The sequence below is a fragment of the Coffea eugenioides genome, chromosome 6, assembly GCF_003713205.1.
Source record: "Coffea eugenioides isolate CCC68of chromosome 6, Ceug_1.0, whole genome shotgun sequence".
Lineage (NCBI taxonomy): Eukaryota > Viridiplantae > Streptophyta > Magnoliopsida > Gentianales > Rubiaceae > Coffea > Coffea eugenioides.
In genome coordinates this window covers 4,524,178-4,542,698 of record NC_040040.1, presented here as the reverse complement: position 1 = coordinate 4,542,698, position 18,521 = coordinate 4,524,178, and the positions used below count along the sequence as shown (strand labels likewise).

At 36.2% G+C, this 18,521-nt stretch overlaps 2 protein-coding genes across 4 annotated transcripts; one reads left to right on the top strand and one right to left on the bottom strand.

Annotated features, from left to right (window-relative positions):
• Positions 1 to 163: 163 nt before the first annotated feature.
• On the bottom strand, positions 164 to 4,814 carry LOC113773186 (pentatricopeptide repeat-containing protein At2g36240). Its single transcript, XM_027317760.1, has 2 exons — positions 4,751 to 4,814; positions 164 to 2,736 (listed from the first exon to the last, which is right to left on the bottom strand). The coding sequence occupies exon 2, from the start codon at positions 2,588 to 2,590 to the stop codon at positions 1,151 to 1,153; it is 1,440 nt and encodes a 479-aa protein (XP_027173561.1). The 5' UTR covers positions 2,591 to 2,736; positions 4,751 to 4,814; the 3' UTR covers positions 164 to 1,150.
• A 1,644-nt stretch (positions 4,815 to 6,458) lies between these two features.
• LOC113775424 (1-(5-phosphoribosyl)-5-[(5-phosphoribosylamino)methylideneamino] imidazole-4-carboxamide isomerase, chloroplastic-like) lies at positions 6,459 to 18,468 on the top strand. Of its 3 annotated transcripts, none has more exons than XM_027320292.1 (9): positions 6,459 to 6,761; positions 13,854 to 14,023; positions 14,139 to 14,200; positions 14,628 to 14,835; positions 15,370 to 15,455; positions 15,986 to 16,087; positions 16,353 to 16,486; positions 17,322 to 17,370; positions 17,925 to 18,468. In XM_027320292.1, exons 2-9 carry the CDS (start codon positions 13,888 to 13,890, stop codon positions 18,099 to 18,101), a joined length of 954 nt encoding a protein of 317 aa, XP_027176093.1. In that variant the 5' UTR covers positions 6,459 to 6,761; positions 13,854 to 13,887; the 3' UTR covers positions 18,102 to 18,468. The 3 variants fall into 3 exon arrangements, with proteins under 3 accessions (XP_027176093.1, XP_027176095.1, XP_027176094.1); XM_027320294.1 differs by lacking the exon at positions 6,459 to 6,761 and adding an exon at positions 13,413 to 13,473; XM_027320293.1 differs by lacking the exon at positions 6,459 to 6,761 and adding an exon at positions 13,432 to 13,501.
• Positions 18,469 to 18,521: the final 53 nt, after the last annotated feature.

The window sequence follows — 18,521 nt, the reverse complement described above, 5'->3', positions numbered from 1 at the left end:
TGTCAACCAAACCTACCTAACAAATCCATAAGGTTTTATTCGTTTGGATAGAATTATTTGAAAAAAAAAATTAGAATAACATTATTCTAATAATTTTTGTAATTTGATGTATAAAAGATAAATAATTAGTTATAAAATAAAAAATTAATTACAAAATTATGCTTATAATACAACGGAAATAATTTTTCTACATCCTTTTAGAGGAAGAACTACACCTGATACATATGTTCCCTTCATCAGTACAAGAATTTCAGCTATGGTACTCAAGTAGTACATATGTTCCCTTCATCGGTACAAAGCATTTCAGGTTTGAGACTCTTGGTTTTAGACAAACTATGCCATCACCAAGCCACACCGTGTAAACTATGGAACTGGGTGTGCCCGGCTGAGCAGCCATTCTCTGCACTCAATCACGTCAAAGTTGGGGAAGACACTTATACTCCACAAGCAGGACTCACATCTGATCCACACACACTGTAAGATGGCTAATGATGCAACCTTAAGCGCATTTATATTTTTGTCCCATTCATTTCTTGCAACTGATCACATAGCAGGCTACTAACCCCCAACAATTGTTATGAATGTAACCCACGAGGTTAAAAGCAATAATGATACTTATTTCAAAGCCAGTCCAGCTCAAAGCCAACGTCCTTGAGAGAATCTTCCCTGTCCCATCTGTTCAAAATCTCCTAATATCCATAGTAATAACTTGTAATCAAAGTAGCAGAAAGTGATAATATCCCGTCTAGATTTCTTTTGTAAATTCAGAAATTGGCTTCTTCATGCACATGATCAATGAACTGATTTCACACCTCTCAAGACCATGAAGAAACAGAAACTTAACAGCATGTATGCTCGTCTCTTAATTCTTCCATATTTTGCATTTACTATGAATTGCTGACTGGTGGCCAGAATAAAGTGAAAGGGGACTTCTGGATTATCCTCTCTATTTCTTTGTATTACAAATAAAGTTAGTGTAATCTTCCCAAAAAAGAGGTACACCTCCTACTCTTGCCGTCCATAATGCACCAGGTCCGGTTGCTTTTTTTCACCAACATGGAGTGTTAGACACATCCAGTATCTAAGAAAAACTTCTTTTGGTTGACATGCACTAGGGACCAAGATTTCTGAAAAATTAGTGAGCTGGCAGTTACCGACTCTTTCTTTTAGAGAGTCCAAGCTTCAATTTGTTATAGGTCGCAATATCAGGTATCAATCCGCTATCAAGCATCTCCTCCACCAATGCTTCCCCCTCCTCCTTCTTAGCCTCTTTACTAAAACCAGATATAAGGATCCTGTAAGTCATACCATCAGGATCCAGACCCTTACCAGCAGCCAACAACCTCAACTTATTAGCTTCCACTGCTCTTCCAGCTGCACACATATCACCAAGTAGACAATTAAAAGTCACACTATCCGGTACAACACCTTCTTTTAGCATCTTTTCCACAAATTTACAAGCCTCGCCAATTTGTCGGGTACACCGTAAACCTTCAATCAAGATTATGCAAGCAATCACGCTAGGAGCATTTCCCTTTCCCCACAACTCATCCACCAGCTCCACGGCTCTCCCAACATTTCTTTCCACGCAAAGCCTCTCAGTTAGCTGAAAATAATCAAAATCACTTGGGAAAACCCCTTTTCTTGAAAAATTAATCAATAAATCACAAGCTTCCATAACCCGCCCACCTCTACAAAGTTCATCAACCAATATCTCGCAGGTGACGCTAGAAAGCTCACAGCCTAACTCTATCATCTCATGAGCCAAGGCTATTCCCTCCTCGACTTTTCCCTCCCGAAAGAACCCCTTAATCAAAGTGTTGAAACTAACCACATTTGGGACACACCCTTTATTCTTCATCTCCTTGAACATTTCCAAAGCCAATCCAAACTGTAAATTCCTGCAATACCCGCTTATCAAAGTATTAAACGTAATCACATCCGGCTTAACACGGTCCCTAATCATCCGTCCATAAAATTCTAAAGCCTTATCATACTGCCTAAATTTAACAAACCCATGAATTATGATGTTGTATGTAGCAACATTAGGCTTCCCATCAATCAATCTTTTCATGGAATCAAAAGCAAACAAAGCGTCATCAAATCTGCCAGCTCTACAATAAGCATTGATGGCGAGATGAAAGATGGGCTCAGTTTTGGGACAAGAGAATATACCATCGGAGCAGGGGCAGGGGTTGGAAGCGATGAATTGGACAAGGAGATTGAGGGAGTCAAAGCGATGGGAGGTGGCGAGTGAGCGTACAATCCATTCGAAGGTGGAGTGGTCGTGGCGGAAAGTATCGAGAGAGGCAGCGTAGCGAAAGAGGTGGAAGTCCAGGTGGGTGACGCCAGGGTGGTGGTGGATGTGTGACTTGAGGAAAGATACCAGGTCCTGGGGTGTGAAGGAGGGTTTAAGATGTGATTTGACGATGTGGTTCAGGTGGTTGAGCTGGGTTTGGGTCGTTGGGATTAACGTGGAGGAGGAGTCCGGGATTGGGAGTGGCGGTGGTGCGAGAGGAGGTGTGGAGGTGTCGGTGGGGGGTACTGTTAGGCGGGGTTTGGGCAGCTTCTTCGACACCAATTTTCTCATTTTCCTATTTGCCCGTGGCCTGGGTAAAATGCTTCTTGCTGTTGGAGTCCAGTATATTTACCAGTTGCCTAAGCAGCCCGCGCTTCTTTTTAGTTGGTTCTTATTACGGCCCAGGCTTCAACTCGACTCCACTTCGTAAGGAAAATCTAAAAATTAAAAATATTTAGTTTATTTTGAACAAAAGAATATTTACTTATACTTAGTTAATCGCAAAGTTTTCTGAGCCGGAAATCACATGTATTTCATTGAGCAATGTCTAGTACAAATTGATCAATATATTTACCTATTACAAATTCTCAATCTACTAGTAAAGCAACTTATAGTTAATAGATTTTGCAAATATCAAATTGGTAATTATTTGACAACACTTAAACTTTGTGAATTCATAGAAAAGCTCGAGCTTAGTTTTATGCATGTGATGTAAGCAATTCATAAATGGTACAAACGATCCCAGGCCTAAAATGTAAAACATTGGATATTTTAAAATAAAGTCGACGACTATATGTTTTTAATTTATGATACTAATTTCGGTTGGTAAATTATTGTTTATTGTCATCGAAAACTATTGAAATAATCCATATAAAAGTATCAAGAAAAGTACTTGATCTATAAAGTTCAAAAAGTTAATAATGTCATCGTTTTCATCTAAACATGTATTGCTTACTCACATGATATGACCATGATAAGATGGCAAATTTTAACTTGCACCACTTCATGAAGTTCATGTTATCTATACTATACCAACTCACATACTACATTTTTTTTTTCATTGTTCACCTTTTTTTTTATCATATGGTTTTTAAAGGCTAATGATTATGCTTATTTTTATCCAAGTAACAAGTTTTATGGGACTTTGAAAACCATAATATAATCACGAGGAATTGAAGTACTGCAAATAATATTAAAAAATAATAATTATACTGTGTTAAGCAATAGCTTAATATTGCTATTACAAAAGTTAGAAAGCTTTCTAGGAATCCTACAATTCTTACTATATATATGTGTGTGCGTGGACAGTTAAATTGTAGAATTTCATTTTCAAAGCAATAGGAAAGAGTACTAATTTATTTGAACAAGCAAATATAAAAGAAATTTAAATTTATAGGTTGTATTTTCAGGAAAAGACATTACATTTGTTGAATGGATTAGAAAATGTAAGCTTTCTTTACAAACCGTTTGAGCTAGAATTAATTATCATTCCTATATAGTTCCAACTATCTATGATATATATCAGACATAAAATTTTAATTATTATTCCTATACAGTTCCAACTATCTATGATATATATACCAGATATAAAATTTTGGATACTTTTAGAAATGGAATCATAATAAATTTTGACTTTTTTTCCCTCTAAAAATACAAAGGGATAGAAAAATTAAAACATCTAGATGCAATTACAAATATAAGTAAGAAGAAATATTTCTTTTGTTGGAGTAATATAGCTTGATTCAATATGAAGAGAAATAATGGAAAACTATTATTTTGGTAACCGCATTTTTTCATATATATTTTTGTCTCGTGAGCACACATTTAAATTATTTTTTGAAGAGGAGGAATATAAACTTGTAAAAGCCCTTCCTTTAGAGACATCTCAAATAAGCACATATAATGTACGTGGAGACAATATTTTATGTGAAAAATAATTATTAAGTTGAATCTTAAATACATCTCTAACACAAACCCAGGACAAGCTGATAAAAATCAGAGAGAAAAAACCAACAATCAGATAAAAATCAAAGAGAAAAACCAACAAAGAAGAACCCCCGCCCAACCTGTACCATACCACAAAAACAGGGCAAACATGATATATAAAACAATAAAATTTGACATTTTTGAATGTTTTTAGCAAGATTCTGAATAGGTTTTTCCGTTTCCGTTACAACATAACTTTTATTCCCTATCAGTCAATCCTAAGGAAAAGTCGAACTATAAACCTAAATCAAGCAGCAAACAATTAACGAATTAAACCTAAATCAAGCAGAATATACAGAGAAACCAGAAATCCGATTCCATGACACACTTCAGTTATTAATCCCTTCGTAACCCAAAAAAGAGAAAGAAGCAAAGCAGCCCACTACATAACGATTTTAATCCACAATCAGTTACATAACACATCAAATATCCAAAATGAACCAAAAATCTGGCTTAGAAGCTTACCCCCTTGATCCGTACATGGCTACAGAATCTTCTTGCGAAGTCCTCCTCCGGAGAGACAAAAAAAAAAAAAAAAAAAAACCATAGCGAGAACAATCACGCGCGATGACACTGACAGTAATTTAGAAATACGCCCAGCTGGCGAATGTGATACTTTCATAAATTCCTGTTCCCGTCGCTTCTCTGTACATTTACATAAATACCCTTATAATTATAACACATAATTTAACACGTAAGGGTAATTTAGGAAGTAAATAAAGACCGGAGACAAGAGGTCTTTCTTCCGTCTCACGACACCGTTTTGAACGGTAAAATAAGGAAAGTAAATACCACATAAGTGGGACAGGACGAGTTATAAAAGTAAAACACTTAATGGGGCGGGAAATTAGAAAGAGATAAAGAGAGGAAAAAATAACATCACACTTATAAATTCCATTTCATTTGTCAATCTACTAAGAGTAGATTTTACATGTACACTTCTTGAAGAGAAAATAAGCTGGGTTTATTTGGATTGGCTGGCTACCAGGAGGAAAATTGCGGGATAGTCAAACAACTTCCTCAATCTAAAGTAAGTTGTAAGCTAATATGATTGTTTAGATCTGTAAGTCTTTTATCACGTGAATTAATAGACTAATATCTCGGTTTTGTTGATTTTGAGCATCATGTTGTACTTAAGATATATTGGAGAATTACTAGATGATCTTTTGATTAAGAGTGTAGCTGAAAGTTATAACCTAATCCAGGCCTGGAAACATTAGAAATGATTGTCAAAAGTTTTTGTCTGTCATTACCATTAAATTGGCCTTTGTTAATGAATATGTTGATTGTTATCATAAAATCCAAAAATAGGGATAATCTTGTGAGTTTTTTGAGTTTTTTTTTTTTAATCGTGTAAGTGTTTTTCCTTTCCTTTTGTTTTACTAAGAGAATGCAACGGTCCTAACAGAAAAAAACCTAGAACCATCTTCACGTTTCATCAAACGTTAATTCTTGGAAACAGATAATTATTATTTTCTAATTATCTTTTCATCACATAATAAAAAGCCCTACAGGATTGTTACAGTTTTTTTTTTTTCAAATAATCTTCTCTTCTCTCTTATCTTTTCATTTATCACATAATAAAAAGTGCATCTTAATATTTTCAAATACTTTTTTCTTCAAAAAACTCCAACGTTTCATCACATGGTCGTGAAATGATTATGCACCACATTAATACAAAACCAAAAGTATGGAATTCAAATAAATAAAAAGAAAATTTTGGGGGCTGAACAGTTAAAAGCTCAAATTTCCTACTTCTTTCCTCCCATTTTACGAACCCATGAATCCGTGCCTGCGTACGTACTCCATTTGGGTGTTTTTTCGATGCGGGAGTAGACACCAAAATTTTTTTTTTTTTAAATTTTTTTTATTTAATGAGTTATTTATTTTTCCTTGCATTTTAATACGCATTTTTCTCATTTCTACAAGTTTTGTTTTAGGGAAAAAAAATAATAATAAAAAGCAATAAAAAAAAGAAAATTAAGAAATCAAGAATCTTCTCCTAATTATTTATCTTTCACCAAATACACTATTGATATATTTTTGCATTCAAAATTTCCATGAATCTTTCTTTTTATTTGAGAAAAACCATCATATTTTTCCTTGCATCTTTCTTGTCATTAGGTAAAAAACCGTCATGTTTTTACTAACCAAACACTCCACTCTTCCTCCCTCCAAAAGACAGCTCTCGGTCCTCTCTCTTTCTTCCCAAGAAAAACTAGCAGATTTTCTCCTCATCTCCCTCAATCTTCTCTCGGCTCCCTCTCTGGCTCTCTCAATCACACATGCACTAGACACAAGCATTAAAACTCCAACTCTCTCTGTCTTGGCTCTTTCTCCCTCTCGCTCTCTCAATTTCTAAATTCCCATAACACATCCACACACAAATCAATCACCAAAGGGAGCCAGGAAGATACGCTCAAGGTTTGGAAATTGTATCAAACATCTTGGTCAAGGGACTACTACCTACATTGAGGTATTTTCCGATTTTTTTTTTTATTATTACATCCATGTTTCAGTGTCCAGTTTCTTTTGCTTCTTGCTGGTTTTTATTGCTACTGTTGTGTGGTTAAAATTTTGGGATAGGTCATGAACAAGATTAGGAAAAGAAGAATGGTTTTTGTATATGCATGTTAACTGTTTGAAAAAATGTCAAAATGGAAAAAAGGAATTTTAGGGGGCTGTTTTGCTTTATTTTAGCCTTTTTATGTTGTTTTCTTGTCAAATTAAAATCATAAGTGTTTTGTAGAAGTTGTAAGGAGTGTTATGGTATATTTTTTTATAATTTTTAGTGAAAGCTATGGTGATTTGAAAAAATAAAACTGGTCTGTCTTTTGTTTTTTTTGGCCACTTTCGGGTCATTTTTTGTAAAAACTAACCCCGGAAATGCAATCTACGCAAAAAATCGAGTGAGGGGGTGTATTTTGTGAAAATTTGGCGGCCGAAAATTCGTCCGCAGCCGGCGGCGGTCCGGTGATGGCGCCGCCGCAGGCCACCATGGCCACCAGCTGAAGCTTCTTCAGTGGGCCGGACAAGAAGAGGAAGAAGAAGAGAAAAAGAAAAAAAAACGAAAAGAAGAGAAAGAAAAATGACGGGCTAATGTTTTTTTTTGGTGGGTTGTGGTTAGTTTTGGTTGGGTTTTGGGAATGGGTTTTGTTTTATTTCTTTTGGGTTTCGGTTCGGGCTAGGAGGTCAGAGCCCATGTATTTTTTGGTCGGGCTTGAGTGATAAAAAGACAGGCTGGCCTGCTCGTTTCCTTTGGATTTCGGCTGGGCTTAGGAATTTTCGGCCCAAGTAAAAATAAAAAGAAGGCCCGATGACCTTTTCTTGCCCAAATCAGAAACGAAAATTTGCACTCTAGCCCCTGATCTTTGGAGTAGTTTTACTTCGGCTCAGAACATTTTAAATTTCTTTCACTTAGGTCCTTAAATTAATTGTACTTCTGTCCCGAAACTTTATCTTTTATTTAATTTGGGCCCATAAACTTTAGAAAATTATATTTTTACCCTCAAAAATTTTTCAATTTTTTGCAATTCAGTCCCTGGTGATTTTTGACTCTCTTTATTATGATTGTTTCTTTTCTTTAATAGCTAATTATGCTACTTTTGAATATACTTAACTTGTAATTTTTAGATGTTCTTAAATTTCTTTATGTTTGACATATTAGTGTGAATTTAGTACTTTTGTTATTATTATTTTTCAATTAAATTGGTGCCATGATTTTTTTGTTTATTTTGAGTATAAATAGGGCAATTTGACTCCATTTATTCACCACTTCAAAAGGGAGGTACACCTATTACTATTATTTCAATGTCAATTACGTGCTCTTATGTGCTCTTACGTGTTCCTATATGTTTATATATTTTTATATGTTTCATTTATTTGATTTAAATGCTCATTCAAATTTTCTTATATTTGTTTAGTTAATTTTTATAATTATTTGAGAGGCATTTATGTGACAGCCCCACTTTCCCCTAAGGCGAACCAAAGAGGTTAGCGGACTACCTGCCCAACTCTCGCCAGGACTAACGAGCGAATAAATATGATCTAAAACGTTTCGGAAAAAAAATAACGCGCGCTCGGGCAAGCCAAAAACACAAAATAAAAAAAATGAACATCGAAGCCGACATGAATAGTGTCCGGCAGGGCAGAATCCGGCCGGATTCTTGGTTGGATACCGGGTAGTGGGTAACTGCCCGGATTCAAATTTTTTTCCAAGGCAATCCGGCCAGAAATCCGGCCAGTTTTTGGCCGGATTCTTGGCCGGATTCGCCTCTGGCTTTTCTCGTCGAAAATTTTCTTTTGCCGTTTGAAAAACGAATCAGTCCGAAATCCAATCAAATATCAATAACACATATACAACTTGAAATTCAGCATTTACAAGCCAAATGAGCATACAAAAGTGATCCACCAAGGTTATACATGTACGGCTTGCAAGTTACATCTCAAAAGAGGAAAACGGATTCAAATACTCTTAGAGTTTCATCCATTGAGGAGCTACACAAAAATGTAATTTACAACTAGCTCAACTCAGCAACCATTTATCAAAACCATTCCAAAAGTGTTCAATTTCCTGTAAGGAAAATAAAAGAAATCGAGTGAGTTTACGTCTAGTGAGATACTATCACTCAAGCAACCAAGTTCATATAGGCATGAAACATTCAATAAAGAAGTACCCAAAATCACACATTCGCAACATGCTTAAAAGGATACAGACGGCTCTCAAGAGCCCTTTTCCTCGATTGTATATTTGATCGAATTTCATTGATCCTCCGTCAATGTTTACAAAGTAACCAACCGTAGGCTCCACTTACTTCCATTCCGACCACCCAACATACCCCAACCGGGCCCGAACTCCAAACAGTACAAATTTGGTAATACTCGAGTATACCGGAATCGGGAGTCTCATACTACAAGATTCCATATAACAGTTCTCATGGCTCGTCGATTTTCATGACCAAACCCTCGCCGGTTCAATTCAATCTACTACCAATGGGATTGAGCTCCGCAGTAACCGTAATGGTCGTTGGATACTCGTTCAAACGACACCAAAGCCAGTGTTTCATGTACCACTCAAGTAATACAGTAAACAGTTGCAATAAGGATATAAAGAGTGAGAGTGACAAGTACACTCTCGCCTTAATCCATTTTCATGGTGCAAATAACATTCAAAGCATCAATAGCTAATATAGCAAAGCCACAGACTAACACGCAAGTGAGTAGTACACTCACCAAGCAAGTAAATGGTGTTTCATACACCTCCGCCCAAAAAGCGTTTTGCACCACCGTCACGTCCTAACACAATCAAACAAGCACAATAAGACTTGATTACAAGTTATAAACCAATACCACATACTACCAAAATAGAGCTTCATTAACATATATAAGCATTCACGTAAGCTAGGGAAAATTAGGAAATGCACGTTAAGCTCTAAGACCTAAACACAGTTTTGACGCCATTAAGCGTATTGATCACAACCGGCACTACGCGTATTGATTCACAATGCACGCTCTAAGCACTACGACCATTGCGGATGGCACTACGATTATACAATACACACCGTTTCGAAGCTAACAGATAGGGCTACAATATTGAAGAAGGCCACTTAGTCCAGTTCATAGTGCAACTAGGCCAAAAAGGTAGGATACTAAACCAGAACTGCAAAAACAGGTGAACAAACCGCATTCTGGTTAAATCATCATAAATCAGTCTACCTAAGTCCAATTCAAGTGATTCCAAAGACATCCGAAAGTTAAGACACCAGGCTACATTTCTTCAGAAGACCTCAACAACCAATTCGGGAGTATTCCCAACCAAAATAACCTATTACAGAAGCAATTCTCAAGTTCGGGTGAAAACAGGGCAGCGGGGGTAATTCAGTCTTTTCACAAGCTACGCTACTCCGATTGGCCTGAAATTTTGCAGGCATCTCTAAAATATCATTCCCTACAACTTTTATGTTTTAATCCAAAGCTAATTCAGCCTCTAACTATGATGAACAGTGCCGGACAGAATGAGGGGGAATGAAACCCTAACTTTCACAATTTCCTTCCAATGCGAAAATTTTCCGCAATTAACCACAATATACATCCTCTAGCTTCATTCTATACCATTTCCAATCATCATACATGGCCACAACATATGAATCATATTAAAACAGAAAAATCATAAATCATTATAAAACTTTACCAAATTCAACCAAAAGTCACAAAATAGCACCTAAATCCATCAATTCATCTCATATAAGGCATCAATTGAACATTATTGAGAAGGAAGAAAGGTTCCCTAGTTACTTACCTTAACAACTCAAGAAGAGAGCAACCTAACACTTTAATCCTCCAAACAACTTCACCAATCACCTCACAATCACTAAGTGGAGAGGTTTTATGGAGCAAACACAAAATTAAACGGTGGAACTTGAAGATTGAGCAAGTTTGGAGCAAAGAAATTTGAGAGCTTTTCTTGTCTTGTTGCTTGAAGATGGCCGGCCACAAGGAGCAAATTTTTGAGTGATTTTTGAGTTATTTTAAACAAATGGTAAAAGGGTGAATAGTGGTCAACAAGAAGAATTAATCTTATGGTGACACTTGTCACCCTATTTAAAGCATACATATCACTTTGTTTCCTCTCACACCAATCCACTTGGTAACTTCTAATTATCTCTTAACACCCGGTAAATAAAACCCAATATCCAACACTTAACCTAATTGGCCGAATTTTTCCGAACTTTTCGCGCTAGTGGGTCCCACGTCCGGTATACACTTTTAATTTCTTAAAACTAACCGATACTAGAAAAATCATCGAAAAATTATATTTACTCATAAAAATTATCTAGAAAAATTTTCCTAAGAAAGAAAATACAGAAATCATGCCATTAACGAGAAAAACCCTAAAAAATAAGAAAATTACGGGTTCTCACACTTTCTCCCCCTTAAAAAAATTTTGCCCTCGAAATTTCTCACCTTAGCTCCCGAAAAGGTCAGGGTATTTCCTTTGCATCTCTTCTTCCACCTTTCAGGTAGCTTCCTCTACCCCATGGTTTCTCTACAGTATCTTAACCAACGGAATCTGCCTGTTTCTTAACTCTTTGACTTTCCGGTCAAGCACTTGGATAGGTTTCTCTTCATAAACAAGCGCGGAAAGTTCAGAAAAATTCGGTCAATTAGGTTAAGTGTTGGATACTGGGTTTAATTTACCGGGTGTTAAGAGATAATTAGAAGTTACCAAGTGGATTGGTGTGAGAGGAAACAAAGTGATATGTATGCATTAAATAGGGTGACAAGTGTCACCATAAGATTAATTCTTCTTGTTGACTCTATTCACCCTTTTACCATTTGTTTAAAATAACTCAAAAATTGATCAAAAATCACTCAAAAATTTGCTCCTTGTGGCCGGCCATCTTCAAGCAACAATACAAGAAAAGCTCTCCAATTTCTTTGCTCCAAACTTGCTCAATCTTCAAATTCCACCGTTTAATTTTGTGTTTGCTCCATAATACCTCTCCACTTAGTGATTGTGAGGTGATTGGTGAAGTTGTTTGGAGGATTAAGGTGTTAGGTTGCTCTCTTCTTGAATTGTTAAGGTAAGTAACTAGGGAACCTTTCTTCCTTCTTAATAATGTTCAATTGATGCCTTATATGAGATGAATTGATGGATTTAGGTGCTATTTTGTGACTTTTGGTTGAATTTGGTGAAGTTTTATAATTATTTATGATTTTTCTGTTTTAATATGATTCATATGTTGTGGCCATGTATGATGATTGGAAATGGTATAGAATGAAGCTAGAGGATGTATATTGTGGTTAATTGCGGAAAATTTCCGCATTGGAAGGAAATTGTGAAAGTTAGGGTTTCATTCCCCCACTGTAATAGATAGGTTTTTGCGTGTTTATGTGGTTTATGTGTTATGTGCTTTATCCACTTTTTTTATGATTTTTGCATCTCGATATTATGTTTATGTGTTATATGCTACGTGTTCTTACATGTTTATTTGTTTTAATTTATGTCTTATTTGTCTTACTATGTATTAAGAATGCATGGCGTCACCACACTAGTCCAACGCTAGTTGTGGCTTCTCCCTCCGTTTACTTGCTAGTCCAACGCTAGTAAGGATTTTTAGAAATAGGCCAGTCCAACGCTAGACCCTTAGATCGTTCGTGCGTTAGATTCATTTTTGTGTGATATTCATTACATTTTCATGCATATTTTTTTTTTTAGGATCTTTTCTCATTTGCATGATATAGCCTATTATATTATCCTCTCCCTCCTATTCTCTATATGTGTGAATCATGTCATTTAGAATTGCATCTCATTTAAGCTAATTCATTTGTTTGTATATGTTAGGAGAATTATTTTTCAAACGTGGAAAATAGGTGATTATAACTTTTTAGTTTAAATACCCCATTAATCTCTGTATAAGAAAATTATGTCACGAGTTTTTGCCTCCCATACTTATTATGCTGCATTTCTTTTTCTTTTGAGCACTTATACCTATGTATATAATTTAATTTTCTTTTCTTTTCTTTTAATTTCATTATTCGCATACTCATGACCTCTTCAGAGAATTATTTTGGCATTTGCAATTAATACGATTGGTATCAATTAAACCCTTGAATGCACATTTTGTCCCTCTCAACGGTTTTATTTACATCCATGTAGGAAACATCTAAATGTGATAAATTTAAGTGTTAGATTAGGGAAAATTTTAACTAAACCACGCAACTGACTTAGACTAGGCTAAAAGGGTGCCTCAGGTTTGAGTTAATTGAACATTTGTCTTCCCTTTCTTCAATCATGACTCCTGAATTCATTTTATCTTGTTTTTTCAAAGACCTGGAATTGTTGAAAAGGGTTTTATTTTATTTTATTTTTATCAAAAAATATTTTTTAGTGATTTGGTACATCTAAATTCAATATTAAGTGACGACTCTTCTTTTCTTAAAAATCGTTTTAGATTAAATTTTGGACCCAAACTGTCGCATTTTTTGAAGTCTTATTTCAGGTCCTTTTTCACTTATTTTTAAATAAAAATCACATCATTTGTAAACATCTTATTTTCATCCCGAAAAAATGGGACGCAACAGCGGGGGCTTCCAAATAATCAACTTGAGAACCAGGGAGCAAAGTTGGGTTGTGTCGCTGTTTATGTTAACGAACTGCCCGCGCAGTTTTGTCGTCTCCGACCCAGGTTTCTCAACTCGTCCTGTCCCACTTATGTACGGCCAAAACGTATTTATTATTGCTCTGTAAAATTGTAAATGAATAAACAGAGTAGTATTTCATAAGTTGATGATCGGAACTTCTTTTAGTGCTGCCGTCATCTATCACCAATAGACTCTTTCGTAATTAAAAGTCGTAGAATTACATGTGGTTTGTGGGTAATGGATCAGTGAGTCGTTTTAACTTAGCATAGGACGTGTTTGAGAAAATGTCTCTAAAATATGTCGAAGTGGCAACGAGAATAATTCTCTTTCCACGAACGGTTAAATGGATGAACATATTTGATCATATTGTTGACTATCAGATAGCAGAAATCTATTGGTAGCTGATTGTGCCCTTTATGCGCAGATGCCCAGACTCTGAGTTTGAAGCTCAATAAGGTATGATGATTCAGAGCCTTCATGTGAATGCGAGCTCGGCTAATCTTGGGTCACTGTGTAAATGGGGTTTCAGTTCCTCAATATGTGTTCCTCACACGATATACAAATTTCTAAGAGCAGCTCCTTTGCTTTACTACGGTACCTTCTTTTCCCTTTCGTCGACTGTGTATGTAGGATGGAAGAAGGTAGTCGGGAGATATTTAAGTACTTTAATTGACAATTGCAGATTAAGTAATTGTTTTGAAGCGTGCAGGACCTCAAAGGCTATCTGTCCAATGTGGAGTTAGGTTTCGCCCTTGCATTGACATACACAAGGTGGTATTCAGGGGTTTCTTTTATCCCCTGGTGATTTGCTTATGAAATACCGTCAAATGAATTTTGTGGCAGCATCAGGAAATTTGTTTAACTAAGATCGAAATAACCACTGACATCCAACAAGTTGGTGATTTATAGCATGCTATCATCACATGCGCTTGGACATGAGATTTTTGTGTCTTGTTGTTGTCACCCAAAAGTAGTGACTGTTCAAAAGGCAAGAAGAGATTTAGCTACTTGAGAATCTTTTCACTTTCTCCTTTTCTCTAGTGGTGGTATTTGTGGGGGGACAGAAGGAAGGCAGCCCGAGAATTGAGTATTAGTAGCCCATATTGGCATGATGGGAACCAATGTTTGATTCATGCACATCTTATAACAAAGCAAAGCAAACGCTTACTAATTTAGACTTTCTTTCAAATATTTTCAGGGAAAAGTGAAGCAAATCGTAGGATCTACTCTTCAAGATTCTAGGGAAGAAAGTTCAAGTCTCGTAACAAACTTTGAATCTGATAAACCAGCAGCAGATTATGCAAAGCTTTACAAAGATGATGGACTTACGGGAGGTCATGTGATCATGCTTGGCGCAGAACCTTTGAGTAAATCAGCTGCTATTGAAGCATTACATGCCTATCCTGGTATGGTATTCTCGTTGGTGATGCATCTTTTGGCTTTATATGCATGTTAATTAAGACTTGTTATTCAAGTATCTAAGCTTATTGCTTAATTGTATCTCCACAATTTATATCACGTATACTTGAACTCTACCTTTCTGAAAGTAATTTTTTTTTTTGGAAAGTGAAAGACACTCTCGTTGAATAGTGATGTGTTTTTGTGCGCGTGTATGCGTGCGCTCGCACATGATTTTTTTTACTCACAAGTACTCTTGATACTTCAACTGGCAGCCTGGCACTTGATATTGTCATCAATCTTAATTATATAAACAGAAATCAACAAGGATAATGTTTTTTTATATCTTTAATTGCATTTAGTTTTTCTTGTTATCTGTGTCATTAGCTGCTGCACAGATTTCTGTGCTGTTCTCAAGTGAATAGAACTTAATGTAGCCATTGTACGTCTGGTACAATATGAGGCTCACATTTTATGATTGCTAGAATGCGTCAACTTACAGCCATTCCTCTGCTGAACACTGAGATTATGACAATGTCTAGGTGGTTTGCAAGTTGGAGGTGGTATCAATTCCAGCAATGCTTTTAGTTACTTGGAGGAAGGAGCCAGCCATGTCATTGTCACATCTGTATGTTTCCTTTGATTTTTTTTTTCTTTTTAAATATGCAGTAGCAAGCATCTTATGCACAAATTACAAAGGATTATCACACTTTTAGAAAACCTCTAGGCCCTAGCATAATTGTTTTATCATATGCAAAAAGAAATTTGTCTAGAAGAGAGGCAGGAAATGGTTTACCTGCCTTAGTTGATGTTCTTTGCTTCAGGAATGCTTGATGAGTTTTAAGTTGACATTAGCTGTCTCTGTGCATGCCTTTTTTGTTTCTGATCAGGAAAAAAAAAAGAGAATTATGTCCTACTCATTACTTCTTCTTAAATTTCAAATGAAAGGAGCCAGGAGGCATCCCTTTATTCCATGTTACCATGTCCTTTTGATGCAATGAGAAGTCCTTGTTTGTGTAACTCTGGGTTTTGGATGTTCTAGTGTTGGTTATAAGTTTGAGAGCTCATTTGAACTAGCAACAAGCTAGACTCTGAAGTAGCTTCTGTTTTACTGTTTAATATATATCAAGCTCATATTTTTCCTCTTTTTTCCTGCAGTATGTTTTCAGCAATGGACTAATGGATCTTGACAGGCTTAAAGAGCTTGCTAATGCTGTTGGGAAAGAGAGACTTATATTGGATCTCAGTTGCCGAAAGAAGGTTTGCTTTGGCCTTGAGAAAAAACATACCTGAGATGAAATCTTTCTGAGCTAATGGAAGTGATTATTTATTTTTGAGACTGTTCCATTTCTTATCTTAGAAAACATTGCACTTTATGTGATTATTAGCCCTGGTATGCAGCTTGTCTCAATCTAAGAAGTATAGCACTTACTCCGTGATTAAGAAACTATTTTGGTCATGGTTCCACATTATGCTCTACCATGTAATAAGATTATTTTCAGTGACTTCAAATATCAATTTGTAGGAGGGCAAATATTTTGTCGTCACAGATAGGTGGCAGAAATTTAGTGATGTATGTCTTGATGAGAAAGTGTTGGATTTTCTGGCTCGTTATGCTGACGAGTTTCTTGTCCATGGAGTTGATGTTGAGGGAAAAAAGTAAGTGCACTCCTTCAATCATTATATTAATGCTGTCAAGGTTTTTTATAGGTGGTACAGCAAGATAGTTTAATTTAGAATCAGTATCCTTAACCTTGAGTAGAGGTATTATCAGTGTGTGGTTTTCTTCCAAAACCTTTTGTACATATATAAAATTCAAGTTTTTATGCATGTACTCTTTGTCTTGCTGCAGTTTCAGTTCTTCATTGTGGTTTTTTTCTTTGCTCCGCACCCTTTTTCTTTTCTGTTTTTCGTCTATTTGGGAGTGGGGTGGGGTGAGGGGGGACGGTCCCTCACCTTGTTAGCTTAGTTTGTTATACTAGCTTTGGCAGAGAGTCTTCCTCAAGCAATAAGTATAACAGGACACAGTACTGAGTAATATGAAGTCAAGCTAAGATGTTTTGGCTTTCTGCTGGGATTTAGCTGTTTAAACAAAGTTTAAACACAGTACTGGGTTCAGTTTTCATCCTGCATGTCATTCTCTAATTATACTTGTGGCTTTAAGGACGGGCCTTTTGATTATGTATTACAAGAATGGACCCGAAATCCCACCCCCTCCATGCAATTCCTAAATCTCTGGCATGATGTTCTTTAATTTTAGTTCTTTCCATGAGAGATTTACTCTGACATTTAGGGAAATCGCAGACACTTATAAAAGACATTCTAGGATACATCTATTGATTGGTGGTGCATTTTGCCTTACTTACGTGTTGCTTCAGACTGGTTTTTTGACCAGTTGAGCATACAATAGATTAGAGTGCTATGAAACTGAGAATCATGATTAATCCTGTAAAAGAGCAACTTAACAACACTTTCTTCCACTTGAGTATTGCAGGCTTGGAATTGACGACGAGCTTGTGGCATTGCTTGGAAACCATTCCCCGGTGTGTACTTGTTCATTTAGCTTTCATTCTTCTTGCTTGTTTTCCAGACTTAGGAAATGTATATAGGGAATTCTTGTATAGTTTAGGTTAGTTTCTGATTGGTTTATGATGTTTTAATATTTTTTTTTACTTAAAAATTGGAATTAGTGACTCAAAGTGGAGTCAAAGCGTAATGCCCAACTTTTAAAAATATGAGAAAAAGAATTTGATAACCGATGATGCAAGACAATGTTGGCAAGCCTTTGAAAACAATTAGCTCACGATTTTTGAATTAACCAATTTAAGTACGACACAGGCCTTGGTACATGTTCTTTTGTTGGAGTCTTCTTGGTTTGGAATAGCATTGGTTGCAGTAATTGTGCTTATGAATCACCATGGAAGTTTGGTTTTTGGTTGGCTTATATTGGCATTATTGCTGGTCGCTGGCCTTACATGCAAAATCTCATGTATTGATGAAGTACCTCATTGTGTTTTTGTTTTTCTTGTGACTGGTTCGTGCTCTTACCCTTCTCATATCTGACATTGCATTGCTGGCGTTGTTTTATGAATGGCAGATTCCAGTGACTTATGCTGGTGGCGTGAGCACAATGACTGATTTGGAGACAATTAAAAGTGCAGGAATGGGTCGTGTAGATGTCACCGTAGGCAGTGCCTTGGATATATTTGGCGGAAGCTTGCCATACAAAGATGTTGTGGCTTGGCACGTCCAACAGGATGCCTCAGCGGTTTGACGGACTCTGGTCCTCCTTTTCTGCCAGCAGTGTAATCCAGATATATGATGGTCATGTTTCTCCTGGATATGTGCTTGAGGAATGACAGGGAAGTTTTAATGACTTCAATTTTTGCACCTCTGACGGTGTGAAGTGCTTGCTGAAAATGACGGATGGAGCATCAACTAGAGTAGAGTAGTGATTGACAAGCAAAATAAATTGTTTTCCAGGCCTTGTATGCCGTCAAGATGTTTTTGTTTCTGATATACACATTCCTAATGTTAATGCTGGTTTTTTTGTTGCGTAAGATAACGCGTACTGATTTTATTATTAGACCCATTAGATGTTCAAGTTACATTTTGATCCTATGATTCATCTGCAAGTTAAATATGAGATTGCGTGTTACATGAATACTAGTATATGCTTACCTAAGATGGAATC